This window comes from Truncatella angustata (assembly GCF_020726525.1).
Source record: "Truncatella angustata strain MPI-SDFR-AT-0073 chromosome Unknown BKA67scaffold_5, whole genome shotgun sequence".
NCBI classification, from domain to species: Eukaryota; Fungi; Ascomycota; class Sordariomycetes; order Amphisphaeriales; family Sporocadaceae; genus Truncatella; species Truncatella angustata.
Window position 1 is genome coordinate 3,185,832 of NW_025763385.1, and position 24,128 is coordinate 3,209,959.

The 24,128-nt window shown below is 48.3% G+C and overlaps 9 protein-coding genes and 1 pseudogene across 10 annotated transcripts; 5 read left to right on the forward strand and 5 right to left on the reverse strand.

Annotated features, from left to right (window-relative positions):
• Window positions 1–867: 867 nt before the first annotated feature.
• Window positions 868–1,495, forward strand: BKA67DRAFT_322695 (uncharacterized protein). The gene is made up of 2 exons (XM_046096194.1): window positions 868–1,205; window positions 1,289–1,495. Exons 1-2 carry the CDS (start codon window positions 1,012–1,014, stop codon window positions 1,419–1,421), a joined length of 327 nt encoding a protein of 108 aa, XP_045957767.1. The 5' UTR covers window positions 868–1,011; the 3' UTR covers window positions 1,422–1,495.
• Window positions 1,496–1,773: 278 nt separating this feature from the next.
• Window positions 1,774–2,769, forward strand: BKA67DRAFT_322691 (uncharacterized protein). The gene has a single exon (XM_046096193.1). It carries the CDS (start codon window positions 1,856–1,858, stop codon window positions 2,567–2,569), a length of 714 nt encoding a protein of 237 aa, XP_045957768.1. The 5' UTR covers window positions 1,774–1,855; the 3' UTR covers window positions 2,570–2,769.
• Window positions 2,708–4,117, forward strand: BKA67DRAFT_569923 (uncharacterized protein). Its single transcript, XM_046103131.1, has one exon. The coding sequence runs from the start codon at window positions 2,970–2,972 to the stop codon at window positions 4,083–4,085; it is 1,116 nt and encodes a 371-aa protein (XP_045957769.1). The 5' UTR covers window positions 2,708–2,969; the 3' UTR covers window positions 4,086–4,117.
• Window positions 4,118–4,175: 58 nt separating this feature from the next.
• BKA67DRAFT_647356 (uncharacterized protein) lies at window positions 4,176–5,346 on the forward strand. The gene is made up of 3 exons (XM_046105954.1): window positions 4,176–4,439; window positions 4,592–4,610; window positions 4,696–5,346. The coding sequence occupies exons 1-3, from the start codon at window positions 4,323–4,325 to the stop codon at window positions 5,055–5,057; spliced, it is 498 nt and encodes a 165-aa protein (XP_045957770.1). The 5' UTR covers window positions 4,176–4,322; the 3' UTR covers window positions 5,058–5,346.
• A 2,536-nt stretch (window positions 5,347–7,882) lies between these two features.
• On the reverse strand, window positions 7,883–8,538 carry BKA67DRAFT_569929 (uncharacterized protein). Its single transcript, XM_046103132.1, is given in 2 exon segments — window positions 7,883–8,014; window positions 8,032–8,538. 2 exon segments carry the CDS (start codon window positions 8,305–8,307, stop codon window positions 7,997–7,999), a joined length of 294 nt encoding a protein of 97 aa, XP_045957771.1. The 5' UTR covers window positions 8,308–8,538; the 3' UTR covers window positions 7,883–7,996.
• A 716-nt stretch (window positions 8,539–9,254) lies between these two features.
• Window positions 9,255–10,363, reverse strand: BKA67DRAFT_322736 (uncharacterized protein). The gene is made up of 2 exons (XM_046096195.1): window positions 10,058–10,363; window positions 9,255–9,813 (listed from the first exon to the last, which is right to left on the reverse strand). Exons 1-2 carry the CDS (start codon window positions 10,259–10,261, stop codon window positions 9,358–9,360), a joined length of 660 nt encoding a protein of 219 aa, XP_045957772.1. The 5' UTR covers window positions 10,262–10,363; the 3' UTR covers window positions 9,255–9,357.
• On the reverse strand, window positions 10,145–12,284 carry BKA67DRAFT_692649 (uncharacterized protein; the record flags this gene model as incomplete). Its single annotated transcript, XM_046109217.1, has 4 exons — window positions 10,145–10,585; window positions 10,642–10,946; window positions 11,794–12,040; window positions 12,096–12,284. 4 exons carry the CDS (start codon window positions 12,282–12,284, stop codon window positions 10,325–10,327), a joined length of 1,002 nt encoding a protein of 333 aa, XP_045957773.1. The 3' UTR covers window positions 10,145–10,324.
• Window positions 10,617–10,709, reverse strand: BKA67DRAFT_t110 (annotated as a pseudogene). Its single transcript has one exon. The product of its transcript is annotated as a tRNA-OTHER (tRNA).
• Window positions 12,285–13,165: 881 nt separating the features above from the next.
• On the forward strand, window positions 13,166–13,663 carry BKA67DRAFT_537165 (uncharacterized protein; the record flags this gene model as incomplete). The annotated part of the gene is made up of 1 exon (XM_046100272.1): window positions 13,166–13,663. The coding sequence occupies one exon, from the start codon at window positions 13,166–13,168 to the stop codon at window positions 13,661–13,663; it is 498 nt and encodes a 165-aa protein (XP_045957774.1).
• A 5,202-nt stretch (window positions 13,664–18,865) lies between these two features.
• Window positions 18,866–19,925, reverse strand: BKA67DRAFT_606964 (uncharacterized protein). The gene is made up of 2 exons (XM_046105368.1): window positions 19,286–19,925; window positions 18,866–19,225 (listed from the first exon to the last, which is right to left on the reverse strand). Exons 1-2 carry the CDS (start codon window positions 19,629–19,631, stop codon window positions 19,143–19,145), a joined length of 429 nt encoding a protein of 142 aa, XP_045957775.1. The 5' UTR covers window positions 19,632–19,925; the 3' UTR covers window positions 18,866–19,142.
• Between the last annotated feature and the right edge of the window lie 4,203 nt (window positions 19,926–24,128).

A 24,128-nucleotide genomic window follows, 5' to 3' on the forward strand; every position in this document is an offset into this window, starting at 1 on the left:
TTCTCACTTCGTAACGTCTCCGTGTCTGTGACCAGGACAAGACTGACCTGTAATCTGCTACTGTATCAGTGAGTCCTGCCTGCGACTGAATGTGTCGTCTTTCGGTACGGTATTGTTACTGTACAGACAGTATTGTAACGTTACGACTCGAAGGGTGAAGTCGATCGGGGGACGCATTTGGTAATGGAGTAGATTCGTACCAGACCTACAGCTTGTCGACAGTTCCAGCCGAACATCGACATCCAGGCTGTGGGGAGAGGGGCCCAAGAAATGGCATCTCAGGCTGCCTGGACATGCTAGAAACAGGCTGGTCCTGAATCATGTCCAGTCATGACACGAAACCTCGGGGGGTTGTGCACCATTTCTGTACACTCGGTCGGGAACGAGCCGTGTCTGCTGCTTCTCGTCAGGCCGAAAATAGGCTGTCACAATTTGTCGCGATCGTTTCTGGTGGCTGGACAGGCCTGGTTTTGAGTCGTGCTTTTCATCGGTGGCCTCTTTCGGGCCGTCCCATTTTCGACAGGGAGTACAGAAGAGGCGCATCGGTCGGCTTGTTGTGGTCAACGCTATACCTGATTGAGGAGGAACAGCGCGACAAATCCGTACGCCTCCAAAGTGGTATGCAAATGCGCAAACAAAGCTTGAAGCAGTACTGCACCGATGTTCAAAAGCGTCCTGGTGGGGTCCAACCAGAACTAGAATCAGATTTGATCAATGGACGTCCTTGGCTCATTTTTGGATTATTCTCATTCTGATTTCTTTCATGATTGTACGGAAGCAGAACCAGTTATGTATAGTATTGGTGCAATGTCTCCACACTTGATCCACGTTGCTTGCAGACCACGAAATCGGCCACTCTAGTTGTCTCCATAATCTGACAGGTTTGTCTGAGATTCTCGTTTCTGTGCCTGACAGTGACAAGACCCTGATTGGTCGCCAACACAACAGCGACAGCGACAGCGACAGCGACGAGGACGAAACCAGAAATGGCACAGAGATGACCAAGCTGCCATGACCGACCACAACTGTACTGTATTTATTTACATACTCTTGATGGACAGTCAAACACAGTGGGGGCAGCCAAGCAGGGTAGAGAAGGAGAAAGAGGCGAGGAAACGACACGAGACATGGGACACGGTGATCGTGAGCTCATACATCATTGGCGAAATGGCCAAGCCGAAACCAGCGTTTATTCAATTATCTATGTACGTGTATGCCATAATGGCTACTGAAAATCCACAAATTCTACAAGATGCGTCTCTGCATTGGCTCTGTTGACCCCGACAAGAAAGACTCGAAAGAGCTCTTGCCAGGACAGCAGGTTCGTAGCCAGCACCACGGACAGGTTGCAGAGGCCGCCTTCGCTGGCCGGTACACAGGTTTGGACATCTGTGACCCCCGCAGGAAACCTAGGGAGATAGGACGTCTGCGGGAAAAGAGGGAAGCAATCCATCATCTGTAGGCTCCCGGGGCACTTCCAGATGGCATCGTCTGTAGGCTCCGAGGCACTTTCAGACGGCATCGCTTGTGGGCCCGAAGGCACTTCACCAAACGGCTCGCACTTGCTAGTTACCACGAAGGGCACCCGCAAGGAACTTCACCTGCTAGGCTCGAAGCACTTTTCCAGGTGGGGACCATCTGACAGGCTCGAGAGAACCTGCCAGATGACACATCCGGACTAGTCGAAGTCGCGGACGGCTTCGCTCGCAGGACCCGAAGATGCTGGCGAGGAACGTCACGTGTAGCCTCGAGGACTTGCACGTGGGGTCATCTGCAAGCTTCAGGAGAAACTTGCAAACGGCACAAACCGCCGGCGCGAAGCAACAGCAGAAGGCTTCACTCGCAGGACCCGAAGATGCTGGCGAGGAACAGCACGTGTAGTCTCCAAGACTTCCACGTGGGGTCATCCGTAGGCTCCAAGAGCCTGCAGACGGCACAAGCTGCCATCGCAAAGCGACAACAGAAGGCTTTCACCCGCCAGATCCGAAGATGCTGGCGAGGAACATCACGTGTAGTCTCCAGGACTTCCACGTGGGGTTGTCTGTCGGCTCGAAGAGCGTCAAGACGTTACATCTGCCGCCACGAAGGACTGACAGACGGAACACCCGAAGGTGATGAGGAAGGAAGAAAAGAAATGGAACTCGACGAGAAGATGGACGGGCTTATATATTCGTTTATTATGGGTCGCCTCGTCGTAGCCCCATATTTTTCTTCTGCAGTGGGTGGCTGGACTTGGACTTGGACTTATGTTTGTTCTTCTGCCTGGCGTGGTCGGGAAAGCCTCCTGGACAGCTGGGCACGTTTTGATACTGTACCGTCACAACAGGAAGCGGATCCTCTCGCCCTTCGTCCTGTCAAGCCATGTGCCGCCAATGGGCCCCATATCAATCGATCCATGTGGGGCCGGTCTGGGATACCAGAAATGTATTTCATGAATAGTGGATCCTTACGTGCAGTACAGTACTGTACAGGTATGGAATGCATTTTCGGCTTCCCTGCTTGCAGCAGGCCATGTTCCCAAATGCGTACTGTGCTTAGCCACTTGCCAATCAGTTCCGAACTCACATAATCATCACTTCTAGGCTTGTCTGTCCGACCGGTTTAGTGATCGATCTGGCCCCCATCAGCTAGACTGCATGTCTGCGAGACTTGATCCAACAGCCGCCATGACGAGGTCATCCACATGCTTTCCACCTCTCTTTCGATACAATCATTTGTCTCTTCGCCTCGGTTGCGCTTTTGCTCCAGGTTTCTACTTTCATCGTCTGATTGCTCCCAAAATCTGAGATCCAGTTCTTCGACCGCCTATATTCTCCCTACACCTCTCTTCCCATCTCATATTGTACACTGGGGACATCTGTATTTCAGCAAAGACCTTACGACACTGCTACGTTCCGAGTCACTCGTAGTGGAACCCCACTGTCCCCTTCCCCGTGATTTTATCTTGCTTGCCCTACAACTAGATCCCCATGGAATGGTCTTCTCCTCATCGGCGGTCGCGAAGATTGGCGATACGCAATGCTTCAAGAGCAGCCGTCGGGAAGACTCAACCATACACTGCTGCTCAAGTCAACAGACCCGCGAACTTTCAAGGGCCTCCTGCCTATCGCCAACCCCGTCGACGGAGGCGCGACAAACGTGCTCAATCGCCGATCACTGCAAGACTCACCACCAAAACAGAGCCGGGCGATCGACCTGAAGATCGAGCTGTAAACAGAACGGACAATTTGGTTTCCCCACAAGACAATACTCAGCAAGCGGCTGACCGCCACTCTAATATGTCGTCAATACGACCAACAGTACCCATGCTGAACGGCAACGTATCGAAAAACGTTCCAGTGCCCTCGTTGCATTCAAGCTCAGTGTCAACATCTAGGCCGTCTGCTGCGCTGTCACACTCGCGTGTCCCGTCTATGGCTTCTTGGACCAGACACGGTCCGATCATCAACTCCAGAATTTCCGAACTAAGGAGACAAGCCCTGGCAAGAGCTCAAGCATCACCAACCACAAGTTTACGTCAGTCGTCCTTGCGACCTGTGACGAGGCCCTCTTTGCCTTCTGCAACACCACGGCCAATCTCAGCAATACCACAGACATCTCCAACTGCACCTCCGACAATCCCGACAATACAACGTCGGTTCGAACCTTCTTCTACACCCGTCAGTCTAGAAACGCCCCACGGTCGTGTGAGAATCCATTATCCTATGATCATGACCGACCAGATCTTCCGAAACACCCGCATTTGGATGGACGTCTACCCTGACTGCGGATACAACTTCCAAGTAGAAGCCTTTGTCGACCGAGCTGGTCATGCTCCCGCATACATAGATTGCGGAACTTTCTTGACTCTCGAACAGGCCAACCGTACTGTCCTCCAAACCTTCTCGGAAGACATACGCGGACTCATGGTGGACCGATACACGAGTATGGTTTTCCGAGAAACAGATGAGGTGCCTAGCAGTCCCTACTGGACTGGGTTCTGCTTGGGATTGCACCACCCGATTTTGCGCATATGGGCAAAACAGGTCGATTCATGGAGCTTTCGTGTCGAGACCAAGATGGTAGCCAATTTGGTAGCGCCATGAGATAGGTACAATAGAACAAGCTCGAGTAACATAGCACTTGAACTCCTTTTTTCTTCCTCTTAATAATATAGCATTCCTACTCCAGTTATGGCGTCATCGAACGTTCTGCTGGTCGAATGGAAAAGACCGTGTCCATGAAAGTGAAGCAATGCTACGCTGGTTTTTTTCAGATGAATATTTCGTCGGTGTCTTATCCTGTGTTTGCAGTACCGTCCGTCGTTTGCGAGGGAGAGGAAGATGAGTGTTCGTTACATTTCGACCATGAGAGCCTTGATTCGTTTAAAAGTGTGTAAAAAGCACCCATCCGAAGACCCGCGTCGTGCTGAGGCTCATATTTGGCTAGAGAAAAATAAGGTAGGCTGCGAAGAAGTACTTTCACATTCTACCACTCATGTCAAGTCTACCTTGCCTCACCAGGAACTCCAGCTCTAAACGAGATAGTGGAGGACGGTGGCATGTATTAGGATACCTGCTTTAATCATATTTCTCTGTATGATTTAGCCTAGCGTATCCACATCCCTACAGGTAAGCTTATTCATGGTCTTTAGTATCTGACAGGAGATTGTACATGAAGTGGAGAGCTTTTTCAATGCAACCACATGTAGTGTAGACCTAGCCGAAGCTGCCTTAATCAGGCACCTACACAGCCCACCTCAAGTGCAATGCACGCTTAAAGCTAAAAGCCTACAAGATCGCACATCATTCCAATCTTCTCGCAAGCAGAATTCATGTACACGCTTTTACAATCTCAGAAAATCTATGCCATTGCGGGCAAACAGCAGTCATAAAATGCTAATGCCTCTGGAAGAAACCGTGTGGCCAGCTTGCCGAACATGGCAAGGGCAGGCTCCCCTACCACCAAAGCATCGGCCGGCGGCAGCGATGCCGGTGCAGATGCCGGTGCCGGAGCTGGCTGGATACTTCATTTTCGAAATCAGCGGCGCCTGCCAAGAGGATGAAGAGTCCAGTTAAACAACAATAGAGTTGCCATAGAGTTCAGTACCGTAACCTTCGAGACAGCGACACATTCTAGGGAAGAGCGGCGACCTAACTATCATGTACAAGAGGCAGTTTAAGGTTGAAAGGTTGAATTAATATAACTTCCATTATATTCTCACCACCGGTGAGGCTAGAGAAGGATCGGGTGCCTGCGCTACTTCGAATCTTGAGCTGTCACTGGGCCGATTGTAAAGTAGGGAATTTGGCTAGGCTGTACAGACTCGCGTGTAGTGGGCTTTAAATACTATCAAGTTTTCTTGTGAAGAATACCGTACTCGTAGTTTTCAGACGGCCTCGGGATCCTGCCACGGACGGCGCATGGATCTCCTGTGATTCCAATGAATACAAGGTTATCAGCGAAGACCATCACGAAAAGTCGATCTTCGTGGCAACGCCAGACCAACCTTGGCGGGTCAAGGTACGGTTATGCTATTCAGAAGATGATGTGCTAACTCGCTTCAAATAGCTTGAGCTTTCAAGTGCGAGCAATAACATCACCAGATTGCGCCTGCGGATACGGAAGAGAGACTGTAGAACACTTTGTCATGCGCTGCACGAAATGGACCGCACATCGTAAAGATCTGCTTCAGTATACGGAAGACCGAAGAGGAAGTATCTCGTTCTACGTTGGTGGAAAGACCTATAGTGACGACAACAAATGGACACCAGACCTCAAAGCAGTTCGAGCAACAATTACATTCGCAATCGCCACAGGACGATTACAACAGACGGTGAAGGAAGTCGGGAGTTAGGCTTAGAAGGAGAAAATGATGCACAAAGGACATCCCAAACATATACTAACTCAGCAGGTCGCGCTTCAGTCGCCGAGGATAGGACTCTGAACACTTGGAGAAGTCAACTTCAAGTTGATCTGCCATGCACTAACAACTAACAGTATCATACAGGGATGTCGAGGACAATAAGTGGTTTTGGATGGTTGATTATAGTCTTGCAGTATGGGCTCGAATCGGAGTCAAGACGGAAACATGAGAAGCGTTTTTGTATCATAGCGTTAGTTGCCCTCTAGGGGAATGACCCGGGCGTAATAAACATGTGTGTGTGTGTGTGTGTGTACCGTCTCAGAACAATAAACTTTATGGACATTTGCTGTTGACTAAGGTGTCGGATCTGGGTAGAAGGAAGCATTTTCTACTCGCCTACTCGGTCAAAGTGTCAAACGCACGTATCCAGCTAAAATCATTGATGAGGCGGCAGAACTCATTGATTTAGCTACAGCATGTGCTCAAAACAAGTGCAATTCAATACGACTAGACCTTTTGTTAGTTAATTTTATCGATGCACGCCGCAGTACGAAATGCTTGGGTGCAGAGAAACACCAACTCGATGAAGAGGGGGATATTGAGATGATCGAAGCTGGAGAATGGGGATTAGTGCATGGCAGTGAGGTGGATTCGTGGCAGATGGCAGTGAGGTGGATGGGGGATTAGTGCATGGCTGCAATTTAGTGAATAGCAGTTTAGTGGATGGGGGATTAGTGCATGGCTGCAGTTTAGTGAATGGCAGTGGAGTGGATTAGTGGCAGATGGTAGTTTAGTGGATGGCAGTTTTCATCTAAAATGCCAAATGTTAAAAATAACGGCACCATACAGCAAGGTCTATGCCTATTAACATATAACATTACAAATATCGGCGCTTATTTTCACCTTTGAGTCCTAGGCCCGAAACTTCAAAATCAGCCTTGATCCTACGCAATTCGCTGCTTCCCCTGAGATTATCGCGGGTTCATCCATATATACGGCCGACTTCACTATGGAACCAGTCTCTAGAAGAGCTGTTTTGGAGGAAATCCTTGATAGCCTAGCCGCGATCACAGCAAGCAAACGCTGTGGTCATACAGAGGCCAAATTAGAATATCCTTGCCCTAGCGGCCAGATGGATGGACTTGTAGTATAATTGTCAGACGGGGTGTAGCCAGAGTTGCCTATCCTGATATCATATCGGATATGATAAATTATCCTGATATCAGGATAACACACTATCCTGATATGATATCAGCTTAGCAGTATAGCAGAGATGATATCAGGCTAGTAGCTTTAGCAGCTTTAGCAGGCATGATATAATACTAAAGCGCAGCTCAAAGAGATGATGAGGCCTCTACCACCACGCGATGACGGTATAATGAGGCCTTCGCGCAGCCAGTCACCTATACATTCAACTTTTCAAGATTAGTGCATGACATCCTTTCACGAAGAATACAGCGGATACGGTGCCGTTTGGGATCCCAATTGACCTAGTATAAATTAGGCAGCTATAGAGAAAATAGAGCAGAGAATTGGCTCACGTTGTGGTCCCGTTTCAGCATAATTGATAGATGCAGCAGGCACGTGTCGTTAGATGTCGCGTTATCGCCGGTATGACAGCCGAGCTGATCCGTAATACCGTAGAGGACGAGTGTTGCCAGAATAAGTCGAGACTGATGTTCACCGGAATGACTATGTCGAACTTCTGGTAGGCTCAGAAGTGCTCTCTTGGGTTGATATTCCCTATCAACCCATCTAGCACAGACGGCTAATACCCCGTGACGGTGTGGCGATGTCCAGAGATCCGATGAGATGTGGATTTTTGAAATGGCGCTATTGAGCTTAGCTTTTAATTGCGACTGATAGAGGCTAAAGTTTGCAGTGATGTGGCGCATTGCTTCATGCCTTGATGTCATGATGAGGTCCTCGATCGCGGGGTTGCAAGCAAGCATAATGTCTTGCATCTCATCCCAAGTAACTGCCGAAAAGGGCAGCCGTCGGCGTGTAAGAAGAGCAACCATGCTTTCAGTGTAGCGCTGGGTATTGAATACCTGACGAAGGGTTGAATCCGATGGGCTGACTGTATAATAATCACGAAGCCTAGCCTGCTTTAATGGAGGGCCAGTGTCTGATGACCGTTCGAGTATGGTATTATCTGAAGTGTTGATTATGTCGCTGTGCTTGCGCTTCGCATGGTATACCGCATTGTCTCGTTTCGGATTTGACCATGCCTGATCAGAAGGACAAAGAAGGCATTCATACACCACAGGGCCTCTCGTTTTCCGTTTTCCCGATGGCCCTGTCTGACCCTTGTTTGGGTACGTTGCACGGAATATATAATCAAAATTCAGAATATCAGATGACGCTGATTCTGCATCATATGCAGGTTGAACACTCATCTGGGACTGCGAGACGCAATCTGACAGTCGCTGTGGTGAGGATGCCATACTTAGTACGATCATCTAGTAAACATTTGAGAATCGTTATAGATCACTGATCCACCATTAATCAAGCGGCCAAGATGAGTTTCTGGCCTCACCGCTCTTGGCGGTAGGTAAATATGGGTCCTGCTGGCCAACCATCCAATCACAAGCAGCAGGTTATCCTGATATCAGGATAGATATCAGGATAAGAGAGCCTGACGTTATCGGATATATGATATATATCATATCGGATATAGCAGGATAGCAGAGATGATATCAGGATAGCGTGTCAGGATAGGCAACTCTGGGTGTAGCAAGGGGTTCAGGTCCGTTTGGGAAATCTTGGAGCCAAAACTTACTGTACTACCCTGACTTTTACAAGGTTATTAGTCGTTCTAAAGGCATAAAGTTTCGTATAGGTATAAATCTGCACATCGCCTTCAAGAAAGGTTTCGATTAGACCTCGACCGGTGCAATATTTCGCCTTCGATATCAGGATAGGGCGGGACTTGGCTTTTGAAGCACCTGTGACCAACTTTCACAGCGCATTTTGGAAGTGCGCGAATATGCATTGTATTCAGCCTTGTTGGACGCCCTGTAGGATGGCGGCTCATGTTTGGAGAGGCACGCGTACTACATTAATGGCAGTTCATTTAGCTTGGCTGCCTTGGCTGATGGATGCCTGTTTGAATGCAACCTCGTTCGCAACATTAGTTCCGATGTATTCATGGATTTCCAATTCCCGTTCCTTCATTTTTGCCTCGACTACTTGAAGTATTGTAAACATTTATTTACTTTGTATCCATATACTGCTTTTCTTATGGTGTGCCGAGCTACTCCCTAGATCCAAACCAAAATACAATACGATTTACTCAAACTTTTAAATAGGAGAGAGCACATAGCTGATCTCTATTATAGCGTCGTTCTTAAAAGCGGCCACCATCTGAGGATCTGGATAGAAGACATTGATAGGCCCATCACTGCCTCGCGGATTTTGATTACCCGCTTCCCGCCCACTTCATCATCGAACAGCTAAACTCCGACATCGTATAAATCTTCAACCTTGATAAGTCCAAACGCCGATGTACCTCATATCTGTTGCACGCATATCATGTTGACTGCGTTCAAGTCTTCACACATTTGCCGCTCACAAGGCAAGTTACGACCCACCTTTCCCCCGCTGTCTCTTGTCGGGAACCTTCTCTTATTTGGCACCACAGACCCAAGAGGGAGCCGAGGACGTTTCATCAAAACAGCCCTTTCGAAATCGCATATCCTATTCTGTCCAGTCTCTCGGTTTATCAGCACATTAGGACACCGGAGATCCTTGTGCGCGACCCCACAAGTGTGCAAGCCACGGATGGCATGAATCAATTGTCGCCTTAGATTTCCATCATCGCCCGCAGTGCGCACGGAGTCCAAGCTATCACCACCCCAGGATAGAAACATCATGTATTGAACTCGGACTCGGAAGTCGTAGTAGCAAGTGCGTGATATCGAACGTAGGTCGATCGCCCCGAGAAAGATAGGCGTGGCTGTTACGGGCTATGGGCCGTGTATCAGTTGTCAGCCAAAGCCTTCAACCATGAGCGCGACCATGAAGCTCAGCCCGACTAGCTTATAGGCACGGCTGCCGGCGTGCACTTTCCCCAAGCAATAAGGTTTCGACGGACTGGCGAGGTGGCGAATCTGCAACTACAAATTGTGCCATCTTATGGATGAAAGGTTGTGTTTCTATTCTTTTTCAAGCTTTAGATGCTCGTGAATAGGATAGTCAATTGAAACATACATTGACTGCGCCTCTCACAGTGGCTCTACCCTGCAGCGGCTGGAGGGCCTGATAGAACTTTACTTCGTGTTCGAGATCCTCGATAAATGATTGATTGATTGATTGATTGTATTTAACGTGGGGAACATCCCTTATTAGGGCAAACCACGCCTCCCAGAGCCATACATCGCAGGGTTGTGGAGGTGTCAGTGTATGTATGTACATGTCAGAGCCGCTCACGTGCCAATCCACGCTATTGCGGTATCATGCTGGCGCTGCCAGATGATTTTAGTCAGTATCCAACCTCGATTCCGTCGGAAAACATCCCCGTCCATTGCTATCCGACCCATCAGTCCGCAGTCCTCCGGTTTGAACATCGTCCCAGTAGCCGTTCGATGTCCGTCGAATTGGTGAAGGTGAAAGCAGGTGATGTTGCTTCCGCCGGCGGGGAAAAACCACCGAGGTGGAAAAACCCGCCAGAATTGGATATGTGAGGAAGACTCTTTGGTCATCGGGCTCTGCGATAGAGCCCATCTCACTGTCGTGTGCCTGTTGACGACTGGCACAAGCCGGGTTAAGGGGACCGTAGCGGGATTCGAACCCACTTGCTCTCGTCGCCCACCGCAACAACGAGAGCACTGCCAGGCGCACTCAACCACTGCGCCATACGGGCGATCCTCGATAAATGCCGGCACGGTGCCCTTGCCAATAAAGGTATATCCATATGCAAGAAGAGTCACCTTGAAGAGGACCCCACGAGCACCTCCCTTGTCAAGGCTCTCGATCCCGTCGTCGAGGGTGCGCTTGAGCTGGTCGCGGAGCAGACTTTCGAATGTGGCGTGGCTAATGCGGTGGTGGACACTATCCCCATCAGACCGATGAGTGAAGACTGAGGATTGAGGATTGATGACTGAAGACTGAGGATTGAGGATTGATGACTGAAGACTGAGGAATGATGACTAAAGAATGAAGACTGTAGACTGTAGACTGTAGACTGAGACTGAAGACTGAGTAATCCTAATTTGACGATAATAGCCAGGACGACAGCGTAACCTCGTCTGGTGGAAACCAGGAACGCTCTCTTTCCGCGGTGGGTGATATGAAGTACGAGCCAGTTGGAAGTTTAGCATATCTTGTTGCAGCGTTGGACAAGATTCAGGAAGTACTCGAGGAACTGAAAGATGCCATGAAGAAAGTCAAGCACAATCGACTGGAACAGATCGAGAGTGGTCTAAGAGGGGCCGGATGCAAAGTCCGTGAGGGTATATCTTTTTTTGCAGGATACAGGCCTAGATATCCTATGCATCCCTCAAACCTGTTGACTTTTCTCTAGCACGTTTTTATGCGACTTTCCTGCAAGCTCTGCCAACAGCCGCAAGACCTTACTGGCCATAGATTGTCTCCCCACTTGAGCACGGTGCACGCTGAGACCCTCAGCCGATGTATGCGTCTCCAAAGCTTGAGGCCGTGCACGGCCTCTCACTGGCTGCTTTGTGACTCGCCCTGACGGATATTGAGGCTGTCCAGCCCGACCTATACTATGTTGTCTTATCTCGCCTTTCCGTGTCGAAGCGCTATTCTGTCCGACTTGGTAACACAGTAAATCATCATCTGTCCCGTCTCTAATCGTCGTGCTCGATTCTGTTCTATGTGAATGACGTTGGTATCTGCTGTCCGGGCTTCCTGTAGCGTCTGTTTGGCCATGGTCAGTTGATTGGAACATCGCTCTACCCCGATTAGATTGTGGGAGTGCTTACCTGAGCCCGAAGAGTGACCCGGGTGCGCTTGCCCGCCTGCAGCAGAAGATGGATCGTGAACGATAACAGTGTCTCCGTCATCGTCGGGTATGATATCGTAGATCGATAGCGAAACGGCTTGAGCTCTCTCCTCGCTGGTTTCGCGGTCGGCAGTACGTGAGCGAGTTTGGCTTGTCGGCTGTGATGTAGCAAGAGCCCGAGCGTGAGCTTTAGCTTTTCGGCTCTTTTCACGGATGGCTCTTTGGACCTGAAAATGTCAGAATTCTCGTTCAACCATGAAATATGAAGGGACGGATACAAACAAGTTTATTGAAATCCGGTAACTTCTTCAGGTCTTTAGGCACATGTACCTCGATTTCCATCCGGTTATCAATGGCATTGTGGTACATGAGCACGCTGAGAACATTCGCCTTCTCGCCAAGGGCTTTGGCCTTACGCTTAAGCGATGGGCCACTTCTGCTAATCTTGATTCTCTGCGGCCTGGTATGCATGTTGGTTGTCCCGTTCGTAGTCTGACCTCCAGTAGGCAGCAGCTTGATGGTTATGTGATGCTGTTCAAGTATGAATGACTGTAAACAAGACAGATCACGAATTTCCCGCATTCGATTTTGAAATGGCTATCTATAAAGACATTTGGAATTGTCCTGCCAGCTAAGAAACAAAGTGGAAGAATTTGTTCTCGCGAGAGCCGGTTTCTGGGTCGAGGATTGTAGAATGATAAATACATTGTTCTTAACCTGTTCGGGTAGCGATCCGTATGTGTCCATAGTGTGGACAGCGTAAGACTGGGAACTGGGTGAAGTCCTAGAATTTACACTATCGATCTGAATGGCCTGTTCCATACATAAAGAACTTAATTTTTAATTGCAAGACGTTTCCAATGTGACAAATTCATGTCAACCAAGTAATGCCTATCTGAGTAAGCGCTAGAATTAACCTGTTAATTTCGAAAAGGATCCAAAAATGGCTCTCGAGAATATTGATTTTCGCCCATATGAGCGGAAGCCGATTTCGTTACTCACTGTACACTATACAGGGCAATTGCGAAGCCCATAGGTGCCAATACTGGCCAGCGCGGTTATTGGCTCGGCTGGTAGTAGCTTGATGGATTCTGCGTGCATAATTGTCCTAAGGGTCCTCTTTCTCCCATTGACAGGCACACTGTACTGTACAGTATCTATGTCGGTGGTGAGACTGATTTGGACTGGTCCAGGTCCATAATGGAGATGACAAGGAAAGAACCGCATCCTGGGATGTAAAGAGCTTAAGATGAACTTTCCAGTCGTCTTCTTGCCTTGATACGAGTCTTCTGCCAGCCGGCCAACTTATCACATGCCATTACTCTGGCGTATCTGCTTTCTCGTCACGCTCAATGGCAGCCCTCCGGCGATCCCAAAGGTTATCGAAAAAAGTCAATACACAGGAAGTGGTCAATCAGCAGAGTGGGAAACCTCTAGTCGCTCAGATCGACAAAAAGCCAGGAATTCTGCCAAAGAAGAGAGTCCGGCTTGCTCGCCGCTCCAGAGCCCCAGCAAATACACAAATGATAGAACGCCGCCAAGTGATGCGCCAGCACGCTTCGACAACACCAAGAGAAGTCACAGCAGACGGAAGATTATCCGACTATTCGGGCGATGAACGAGACTTGGATGGATTATCTGACCGAACAATACATGTCGCAACAACGATCAATCAGCCAAATGGAACGAAATGCGGAAATCAGAATCAAATGTGTTGTACTGTATCAAACGATGAGGACTCTGGTTTAATCAGGACATTTCGGGGCTTTGAACACGATGGCTCTCCAGAGACTGGTCTAGACGACGAAGTGACAGAATGGTTGCTGGAAATTGATCAGGTCCTGGGCTAGCCTTAGGTTACTGATTCTTCTCATTTCGAATGGAGAGTACGTCCGCCAAAGCCTTATAAAATCAAAAGATTGTAGGAGGAATGGCAGTGGTGATTAATAAATAGATGGGGTGAATGGTGATATATTTAGGATGCTTATTATCTTACTACTCAGATGGGAATGGCCGCTGATATATATCCGCTGTAGTGATCTACAGCAGACTTTCCTTTATATGTGTCTTTTGCGATTGGACTGGCTTGATCCGGATCCTTGAGTATGCCAACATAATACCACATCTGATACTCGAGAATTTCCCTATCCGTCTACACCATCCATTGCGAAGAAAACCCCTACTGGATCAGTTGGAGCAGCATGACAGGTATCACAACGGCATTAATCATCATCAAGTATCGCACCAATGGCGTCGTCCAGAAGAGGGCAGAGCTTTCTATGCGCTGGCTCGGAGTATTTCTCGATAGGAAACTGACTTCAAAGACTATATCATGCCCACCTAACGATGCTCCTTCGTACAACTTGCATGATTTCCTTCTGCCTCAGAGCTTCTCGACCGGAGAGCTAGTACGAACATAACAAAGCGAACGCGCACGTTGGAGCCAGGATGCAATGCACGAGCGGCTAGGAATTACGACCATGACGCCGAGCCTTTACACACTTTTGGAAATGATAGCCGAGGCAACTAGATTTTGAGCCTTGTAATTTGTAAATTTCGTTTGAAATTCTCGGGGAAATGTTGGCAAGCGTAATAATGAGATTATTTGTTGAAATTCATAATTGAACAACTACGGGACGACAAGCGCGAATGCTTGCCAGATGTGTTAATTTTCGCCCTACGAGATATTTCCACCCAGGTCGAGCTCCCCAGATCTTCCTACGGCAAATCCTTCGTTCATGAGTGATTACTTCTTCGCCACTTCCACTATTTACGCAACTTCCTTACAACTGTTTCTGGACCATTGTTCACCATCACAGTGATCCAAGAGTGAAATATCCAGCTGGAACTATAGCACTCAAAAATAGGACTCTCATACTGTAAGCTCGTCAGTGAATCTGTTTTATGTCCACGACAGACTGCGGTACTGAACTGTACTGTACTGTGAATTTCCAGAAGTGACAGCCTGCATTCCAGAACGGTAAAGCTTATTTTGAATCAGCGCCATAAGATTCAGATAGGGCTCTTAGAAGATATGTTTTCCGTCCACAAGAGCAGAAGCAGATTTCATTGCTGACCATGTATTTGACTTAGCTGCTTAAATAGAAGAAGGGATGGCCCAATATTTTCTAGGCATGGATATTTAAACATCTCTAACATGTTTCTTTGGCCATTTAAACTCGGCTCTCCTCATCAAAATCTTAAGCTGTTAATCCATCTCAACGGCATCTGTCAACCTTCACGAAAAAAAAAGAAAAAAAAACTCCTCTCGCGGCTCCAATTCAATGGATACGCGTCAAAATGGTTCAACGGAACCTGCGAGATCTACTCGCCGGCAGTCGATGCGATTGCTTGAGAGATGCCTTGCACAAAACCCTGAACAGTGGTCAAAGAAAGAAGACAGTCTATTGATGGAGCGCATGAACTCAAAAGTGTCTTGGATTACAGTCTCAGAGGTGAGCGTCTAAACGACGGGGAATCAGCTCATGTACCAACTAATTCAATGCGTAGGAATTCCCCAAGCGTGAAAAAGGATCGGTATTGCATCGAATGATGTATTTGTGCAAAAATGTGCCAAATCAATAGATAATCAAGAAAGTAATATGGGTGAAGCTGAAACTCCCGTTGGGTTGAAATTTAGTTCGTTTGACAATGGTGTTGAGAAACAAAATCGCATTGGTATTCGCAGAACTTTTTATCACTGCACTACATCCACTAATAAGCTGAGTATAGTGGGCGCATCTGAATACAGTGACATCTCACACAATGGATCAATCGACAAGCCAGATGGATGGACTTGTAGTATAGTTGTCAGACGGGGTGAAGCAAGGAGTGCTAGGGTGCTAGACGGGCTGAGCCCTACTCCCTATCACATGGGGGATTGCAGCCCTTATATATCCAGTTGCAGTCCGATGCACTCTGGCACTCACAGGCCCAAAACAATCACGACTCCTGGGTTAAATGTTTTGTTTATTTTATAGGTCGCCAGAAAATGCTAAACGTTGATCGCCAGGAGCAATTCCCAGTATCTGGCAAGTTGTCCTTACGAAGTTGCAAGCGGTCATTGAACGGGATGCGACGAGTAGCCAGCAGCATCTGTATGATCCTACACTTACTAGCATAGAACCTCCAGTATTTGAGTAGGAATACTATATTATTAAGAAGAAGAAAAAAGGAACTAAAATTCTATGTTGCTCTAGCTTTTTCTATTGTGCCTAACTCATGGCGCTACCGACTGGCTACCATCTTGGTCTTGACACGAAAGCCCCTTAAATCAACCTGCTGTGCCCATATCCGCAGATCGGGTAGTGCAATCGCAAGCAGACCCCTATCCAGTATTGACCTCTGGGCGCCTCATCCGCCTCTCAGAAAACCATACTTGTATATCGGTCGGCCATAAATCCTAAATTGTCTTCCAAGAAGGATTGGAGGACAGTCCGATGGCCTTGTTCAAGGGTTGCAAAAGTCCCGCAATCCATGACTGCCGGCGCATGGCCCGTTCTGTCCATGAAATCTTCCACGTGAGAGTCGTGTACGCAATCAGGCTACACGTCTATCCACATGCGCCTGTTACACAAACAAAACTCCGGCAGATGGTGAGACCTCCACTTGAGCGACACGCCATGTGTGCTTTTGCGCTGAAAGAACAGGTTTGGGCCCCGTAAGCTGCAGTAAATATCTTGGGGTGTTGGTTCCCAATTGTAGGTTTTAGTTTGATGCTAGGGTACTGAATTGAACCCAAGCGCGTACTTAGCTGGGTTGCCCTGGTGCATAGCACTCTCTACGCGTGCCATTGTGGAACTCTCTCACATTTTTCATTGCTTTAACCTCCAGGTTCTCCTTTGCACTCCACGGAACGTTTTGAGATAGATACAATGCAGTATCTGCCTGCTGCGCAGTCATGTCCCTCTCCACCATTTCTCCACGTCTAACTATGTCTACTAGGATCCCTAGCCCTTTCGAATCGATGTTTGTGATCTCTGCATACAGACAACGTGCACGAATTATCCCGGCTAGCTTCGTTGCGGGTTTGAAGGAAATGCAGATCAAAAACCTTCGATGATGGGGTTCCTCCACTGCTCGTGGAATACACGATAGATTGCCCATCAAATGCGGCGGTGCTCATATGGCGACAGTGGTTAAGTGCGCCTGGCAGTGCTCTCGTTGTTGCGCTGGGCGACGAGAGCAAGTGGGTTCGAATCCCGCTGCAATCCCTTCACCCGGCTTTTGCCAGTCGTCAACAGGCACACGACAGTGAGATGGGCTCTATCGCAGAGCCCGATGACCAAAGAGTCTTCCTCACATATCAAACTCTGGCGGGTTTTTCCACCTCGTCGTTCGATGTCCGTCGAATTGGTGAAGGTGAAAGCAGGTGATGTTGCTTCCGCCGGCGGGGAAAACCCACCGAAAACCGGAGAACTGCGGACTGATGGGTCGAATAGCAATGGACGGGGATGTTTTCCGACGGAATCGAGGTTGGATACTGACTAAAATCATCGGGCAGCGCCAGCATGATACCGCAATAGCGTGGATCGGCACGTGAGCGGCTCTGACATGTATATACGTACACTGACACCTGCACAACCCTGCGATGTATGGCTCTGGGAGGCGTGGTTTGCCCTAATAAGGGATGTTCCCCACGTTAAATAGCCCAATCAATGGCGGATCGGATCTGGAAAAAGGTATTTCAGATTCTGCTTTCGTTCATGACAGCTTCCAAACATGTCCAGTTTTCGACAGCATCGAAAGGGAGAAGGCATTGTTCAGACCGTTGCTGCTGTGTAGTGGTGAAAAGTGGTCATGCGATTGCGCGCATTTGGACGCGATGAAGGATAGAGTTCAGTCCGTATTTTATCTACCCCTAGAGAGTGTATGGGCTTAGTCTCTGATAAGTTGCAGGTGAAAAGAATATGGGAAGCTCCGGCATCAATGAACTGAACCTACAGACGTCCTATGTTTCGATAGGGACCTAGATGCGATCGTACTGATCCCTCTACGCCTTGTCCACGGACCACAGTTCGATCCCAACTGTTTCCGTGGTCCAAGCAGACCGGATACCTGACACAGTCGGCAGAAGCAGCTCTCCATCTCAGTTCATCACTGGTAGTGAGATCTCTAACGATCCCTTCGTCGACATTAATAAAAAACTATATCGCGCCCGCGCATCAAGTCCTGGTTGCGATTGTATAGCGCGTCATTTTGTAGTGTCTTACTGCTTGCGCATCGTTGCTTGCTACTCTGCGACATCCATGACTGTCCTCCAGAAAGTAGTGCTGGGACCAGACCCGACCTCTCCTGGATACATTCGACAAAGCCACGACCAGGTGCCAGAAATGACTTTGCTTGATGAATCACTACAGTAACAGATACGGGCAACGTTGAGTTGGCTGAATGACCAAGTTCTCACCAACTGCCATAAAGTGTCGACTCTTGTAGATAATGAATAGGGTGATTGAGGCAACAACCCCTCACACATGCCTCTTAGACGGGGTCTGGTCTTGCGGAGGATCGTCTGCCCGTCTCTTTCGGGTCTGCGATGTCGAAAGCGTGGGAAACCGACCCCTTGGGTTTGGCTTCTGTGACGGGACTCGATCGTGCGGATGTTCGTCTGGTCGCGCCTTTCGGTTCTATGTTCCCGACGGTTTAGGACCGCTCGGTCTCGCCTTCTTGGTTTGGGTGTGGCCTGGCGGAGGGTCGTCTACTCGCTGACTGTCCCGTGTCTGTTTTGCACGAAGATTACGACAGGATCTTGATTTGGAAGGGAAAATTGTGGACGAGGGGGTTCATGCCTAGGGGCCGGACCTAGCAGTGACCCCCAAGGTATCTGGCACCGGATCACAGCTGACCGGAATAGCACTTACCATGTTTACCACGGAGATCGCCAAGAAGAGGAAAGGGGGCCAAACATCTACATAGGCCGAAGAGGAGCAAGGGATTGTGTGGAAATTGAAGGAGGCTTGGAAGGGTGACGATACTCGGGAGTGGTTTACTAATAGATATTACACCGCAGGGAACATCACTTGTCAGAGAAAACATTGAAGATTAAGAAATGGGCGGAGTGGAGGCAGCAATGGCAACAAAAGTGTATCCGAGGTTGATCTTGACATAGACTGGCAGCTATATCTTGAGACCAATACTGGACTGCACGTATGTGCGAGTAGCCAGCCACTTGTGCCCCAACTAACGTCTCCAAGCAGTTAATGGTGATGACTCCGTTCTTGTGTTTCCTTCATCCCACTTGCAGACTTCGACTTCTTAGAACAGGCAATATCCATAACAAATTCAGAACCACCCGACGATGACGGGGATGATGAACTCTCATGTCCGAACTCAAGATTGTGCCCCTCGCCTGCTTCGGTGTTTACCTTTTCGAACATCTGTGGAGGCTAGCTCAGGACTGGAACTGGAAGAATCTACACAACCGTGATAAGCGCAGCGTTCCCAGCACCTCTCAAAGCAGAAGAATGACTTACTGTTTGCCACGCATTTACTGCAGCAGCCGTGGCCACAGCTCTGCCATTCTGTGTTCCCACTACTTGATACAATATAAGTCTTCCCAAGGCGAGAATCTTTGCCGTTACACCAGCCTTGCGAATTCGCATTATAGGCGCACTGGCAACAGGTCCAGCTGCCTCCCAAGACTTTATAGTTGCAATTCTGAAGAGGGCAGTCTGCGTTCGATGGTTGCGGAGCCGTGTATATTGGGTTTGAGCATGGCGATGCGTATCCAACCTTGGGGTCAAAGGCACCTTCCGGGCAATAAAACCATTTCACAGAGGTGTGTTGACATCCGTGATAATGGGGATGTGCGTGACACATTTCTGTATGACGCTCGAGGTGTCCGAAGTCGTACTGAATTTCACGAAAATGGTTTGAGCCTTGAGATGGAATTTCTGACCTGGAACATCGATGACTTTAAATACCAGTGATCGAGCTGAAAAAATAGCAGCCTTCTGTTCCGATCCCTTTTAGGTCCTCAACGACTTTCTTCTTCTTCAACTTGTTACATGTCTCTGTCCCCACACTGCACCCTTGACAGGTCCCGACAGGCTGTGTTCATGTTACAGGTACTTCAAGCAACTTGAGTTCAAAGGGCCAACAATTTATCTCCGGACGTCGGGCTCCGCCGCTCCGACTTTGATCACACAGAAACGCAAACTACGTGTCGTTTCTTCAACTAATCCGGTCTGAGTTACTCCAATCGCCATCAGGTGCAACTACAGAACTCCCAGCCCCATCCAGGCTAGTTAACATTAGCCACCCTGGTAATACCCTTCGATGCACGAGACCCGATTGGATATCTCTTTGGTCGCATACCCGCAGCACTTCTGAAATTAACCGATAAAATATCTGGTATCAACTAAACAACAGGACTGCAGTCCCGTCCTTACCGGGTAATCGGTAATGGTCCCTGCAGAGCAGCCTCAGATCTACAGCGATTGGGTGGGGCGGATTTCATGCCCACGCCAATAAGAGTGGTCCATCCTGAGGCATTGCTTTTTTTTTTGTTTCCCACAGAGCATGTATCTCTAGTCCAAATGTCTGTCACTGCTTTTTCTGTTTTACCTGTCGCTTGACTCCGACCGATATTAGCCATAACTAAGTTGCACTAGTCGCCTTGATGTTGTTAGCTAGCCCATCGCCAGAGGTGTTTGATGTTGGCCAATCGCATTGGTAGGCGGAGGCTGGTGTTGCGAGCTGCGGATCCGTCGCGAAATGACAGGCTGGCAATTATCAAGACTGTAGGGCTCGCTATCACTGCCTCTAATATGCGGTCCATGAAGGAGCAGTCCTTCGTTAGTAACAGGCGTTATGTACTTAAGTATGGCATTGAAATAATCTCGAACGGATATATTCCATAACGTTGTACAACGATCAATAGTCGCATTGATAATATATTCGAAATACTACTTCAGCAGCCATTCGACCTAAATGGCCCCTAGTGCTAAGTGAACTCGATGCAATCACTCCTGCGCAACCTGCAAGCCACCTGTAAGGGCGCTTGGTACCTGTGCTAGTGCTCTATAATATCAAAAGTGATAGCAACCCCGTGCAGATGTTCTGTCGTTGACAGGTCTACAACGTCTCCTCGTACCAGGATACAAGTTAAATTAAAGTCCACCCAACGACTGACTGGATGGCGGCGCTTGAAGAGGAGGTATGAAGTACGGTTGATCAGAAAATTTTCACTGCTCAAGTATTCAACGAACAAAATTGCAGTACACAAGTGCCAAGTGAGAAGCTCCCATTTTAGGGCTATTCTGTTTTAAAGTACTGGAATCCAGTATTCCAAACAAACTTGGGTCTACCTTTCGCTAACATTGTAATATCTATGCATCAATCATTGGAGCATATGTAAGGCTTCTGATCATGACAGCCTTCCATGAATCGGTGACCAGGATGGGGCCGGTAACCACAGAAAAAATTTCCTTCCATTGTGATCTTCATCGACTTGTCCAAATGAAAGCCCAGAAACTGTTTTGCCCCTGGGCATACATTCATTTGTGAAGTTTGATCATCGCGATAGTAGCAAATCTTGCCCGTGTTAGACAGTATGACCCCAAAAACGAGTGCGGCGTCAATAAGAGCAGCACGGTAGTGGCACATGTCGGTGTAAGGGGAAAGCCAGACTATGGACAAACCTAGATTCCCATAAAGATACTATCATGTCCGAAATGTATCAGAATCTAACCTCATGAATTCATGTCTCCGCTGGTTCAGACCAATACCATACGAGAGGAAAACATGGGAACGGTCGCTTCTGCTGTTCCCTTTTTCCGATCAATAATAGTCTGGGAAGAGTAAGTTGGCTACCCGTTAGAATACCATCACGGACTCGACCGGGAAGGGGGATTTTGGCCTAAATGCCCCATCCCTTGTCAAGGCAAATTTTTTTCCAGCTTGACACCATTCTCGCCGAAATGGCCCCAATGTACCCCATATGGCGAGACACGTCACATTGTCTAGGCAGTCAAGATTTGCAGGAACAAGGAGGACAGGACCGCGACAAGGCTTGCATTCCGATTGGTAGAGACTCATTTGCAGAACGAGTTGTATCTTTTTGGTTGGGGAGAAAAGGAAATGTAACATGATGCTCAGCAAAAGCGACGTAAGAACATCTATTCACATGGATATCGCTGCAGGAAGGAATAACCAATTCCACGAAGCCAATCATTTACAGATATACCACCATAGCCAACACGCCATAAGCGTCAGACAATATATCTAAGACCCGCTGCTTTCAAGGTACATTCACTCGCGGCATCCGCTCTCTCCGTCCAAGATTCCCTGCAGATAAAATGCAGGATAAATATTTACAAAGGCTGCAGATTCTAGGTGTTCTTAGCTCGACCTGTGCAAATCTTCATCTGCTACTTGATGCTTGCACAGGGTTGAAGTTCGTCTATATTTATTTCTTAAGCTGCCTTGCGAATGCCGCCGCAGAGCCTGTTCCGCATTCTTGCCCCGTAGGCAATGTGAAATACATCTTAGTCGCCCCGGCTGACCGGGAACTTCCCAGGGGTGTCCCTCATCGCGCAGGAGAAGGGCCGCATGAGCCTTGACATCAGAAGGGCCAATCTAGGCCATTGCGTAGTCGCTAGGTTCGAGACTGATGATTGCTCCACTCGCCGAAGCGTGCGATTTCAAGGTCAGTAATCTTGGCCACTCTGCAAGAACATCTGTTTCGGAAACTAGGAGCGGCCCGAAGAAATTGAGACTCGTTCAGTTCATCCGAGAAACCCCCGGTCTCTTTCTGCATCCTTATGGACCCTTTACCATTCCGACAAGTTATTTTATCACAAAACATATAGAAAAACGTTATGTAGGACTCGTGACGTTAAATTAACTTTCACTGATAAAGAGGCTTTCGTGAGGACACATGAGTAACGCCGCCATCTCTGCATAGCCGATACGCAGGGACTTCCTACACATCCCATGACGTCCGACGTAATTGTGCTCATTTTCGTCCCAAAACGCTTGTACGGGAAACCCATCTCACGTGGCCGCACCTAAACGGAGACCCAGGGCAGACCTGCCAATACGCAGCTCCAAAGCTCTTCCAGAGTCCAGAGCTCATGTCAGGGCAAAGACGTTGGCTTGGCGAAATGACACTGATATTGCTATCCTATGCACTACATATGAGGTACAAGACAAGAGACGAAGGAGAAAAGAGAGAACAGTTCATAACACCGAGACAATCTCGGTGTTATTAAAATCGAAAATATAATTCCACCGGTTTCCATTCCATTCTATGACATTGGCTTTTCGTAATGTCTGCTTGTTCCATAACAGCTCACTATTCATGCTGCTAGACCACCGCCGGCTTCCAGTTTTCCAGCGAAAGTCTTCTTGGGAGCCCTTCACCATGAACTCAATCTTTGCCAAGTGAATATAAACCCGGCACCCCTCTTGGCAGGGGTGACAATGTGCCCTGAATAGGTACCACTATGGATTTCGTGGGCATATAATGGGAGATCTGATGATGCAGTGAACTTTCTTGGAGGTAATAAATAGAAGCAACACTACATAAGAAAGACGGCAAGGGGACTACGAACGCCTAACTATCTAGGGCGTGTAGCCCTGGCTGGGTCGCTTACCAGGATCGGACTCAAAAGAGACACGACTAGTGGTATCTGGGTCGCTCCTCAGTTGCTATCCTATGGGGTCTTCGGCCAAATTCAGCTTCACCCTTCATATTCATTCTTCATGTTAAATTGTAGATCGACGTGACCGAAGTCTGGGGAAATATGGAATGGCATGGAGGCAGTACCGGGTTATGAGATGTTCATACGTTCTTTGCGAAGCAAACTTGTTTCAATTCAAACCTGGTAGCAATTTAAGGATGCGGAAGCGCTGGAACTCAGCCTGGCGTTCAAGGGGGTTTATTTAAATGCCGTCAGCGGTATAAACTCCCGATAGCGGCGGCTCGCAGCCTGCTTATTGCCATTCGTATAGAGGCAATTGGCGTGGTGCGTAATCGAAGGCTGTTGGTCCGCCTAATGGAGCAGCGGCCTCGGATTACATCATATTAACACACAGCAAAATGTGGGCTGCCAGGTCCCACGCAGAGATCAGGAATATTATGATGGAGAAAGTCTCTGCTTGAAGCTTCTTATGATATATGCTCATATGAAAGATCGTGTTGAACTGTGGGAGTTATGAATCAATATTGAAATATTGCCAAAAGGTTATAGCAAGCTAACTCCTATGCATTGGTGGCCGTGTTCCTCTATCCTCGAGAACTGATCATCATTTTTTAATTGGCTCTGCGGGTCTATTGACTGAGGGGCCAGTTGTATTGTCTGATGCAACCAC

What these genes read in the sequence shown, in the direction of transcription:
- BKA67DRAFT_322695 (XM_046096194.1), top strand. Translation starts at nt 1,012, where the DNA reads ATGACCGACCACAACTGTACTGTATTTATTTACATACTCTTGATGGAC. An exon ending in GCGTTTATTCAATTATCTAT is followed by an intron (nt 1,206 to 1,288) that starts GTACGTGTATGC and finishes GACCCCGACAAG; the next exon opens with AAAGACTCGAAAGAGCTCTT.
- BKA67DRAFT_322691 (XM_046096193.1), top strand. Translation starts at nt 1,856, where the DNA reads ATGCTGGCGAGGAACAGCACGTGTAGTCTCCAAGACTTCCACGTGGGG.
- BKA67DRAFT_569923 (XM_046103131.1), top strand. Translation starts at nt 2,970, where the DNA reads ATGGAATGGTCTTCTCCTCATCGGCGGTCGCGAAGATTGGCGATACGC.
- BKA67DRAFT_647356 (XM_046105954.1), top strand. Translation starts at nt 4,323, where the DNA reads ATGAGTGTTCGTTACATTTCGACCATGAGAGCCTTGATTCGTTTAAAA.
- BKA67DRAFT_569929 (XM_046103132.1), bottom strand. Translation starts at nt 8,307, where the DNA reads ATGATCGTACTAAGTATGGCATCCTCACCACAGCGACTGTCAGATTGC.
- BKA67DRAFT_322736 (XM_046096195.1), bottom strand. Translation starts at nt 10,261, where the DNA reads ATGTACATACATACACTGACACCTCCACAACCCTGCGATGTATGGCTC. An exon ending in CTGTGAGAGGCGCAGTCAAT is followed by an intron (nt 9,814 to 10,057) that starts GTATGTTTCAAT and finishes CACGGCCCATAG; the next exon opens with CCCGTAACAGCCACGCCTAT.
- BKA67DRAFT_606964 (XM_046105368.1), bottom strand. Translation starts at nt 19,631, where the DNA reads ATGTGTCACGCACATCCCCATTATCACGGATGTCAACACACCTCTGTG. An exon ending in CAGTAAATGCGTGGCAAACA is followed by an intron (nt 19,226 to 19,285) that starts GTAAGTCATTCT and finishes ACGGTTGTGTAG; the next exon opens with ATTCTTCCAGTTCCAGTCCT.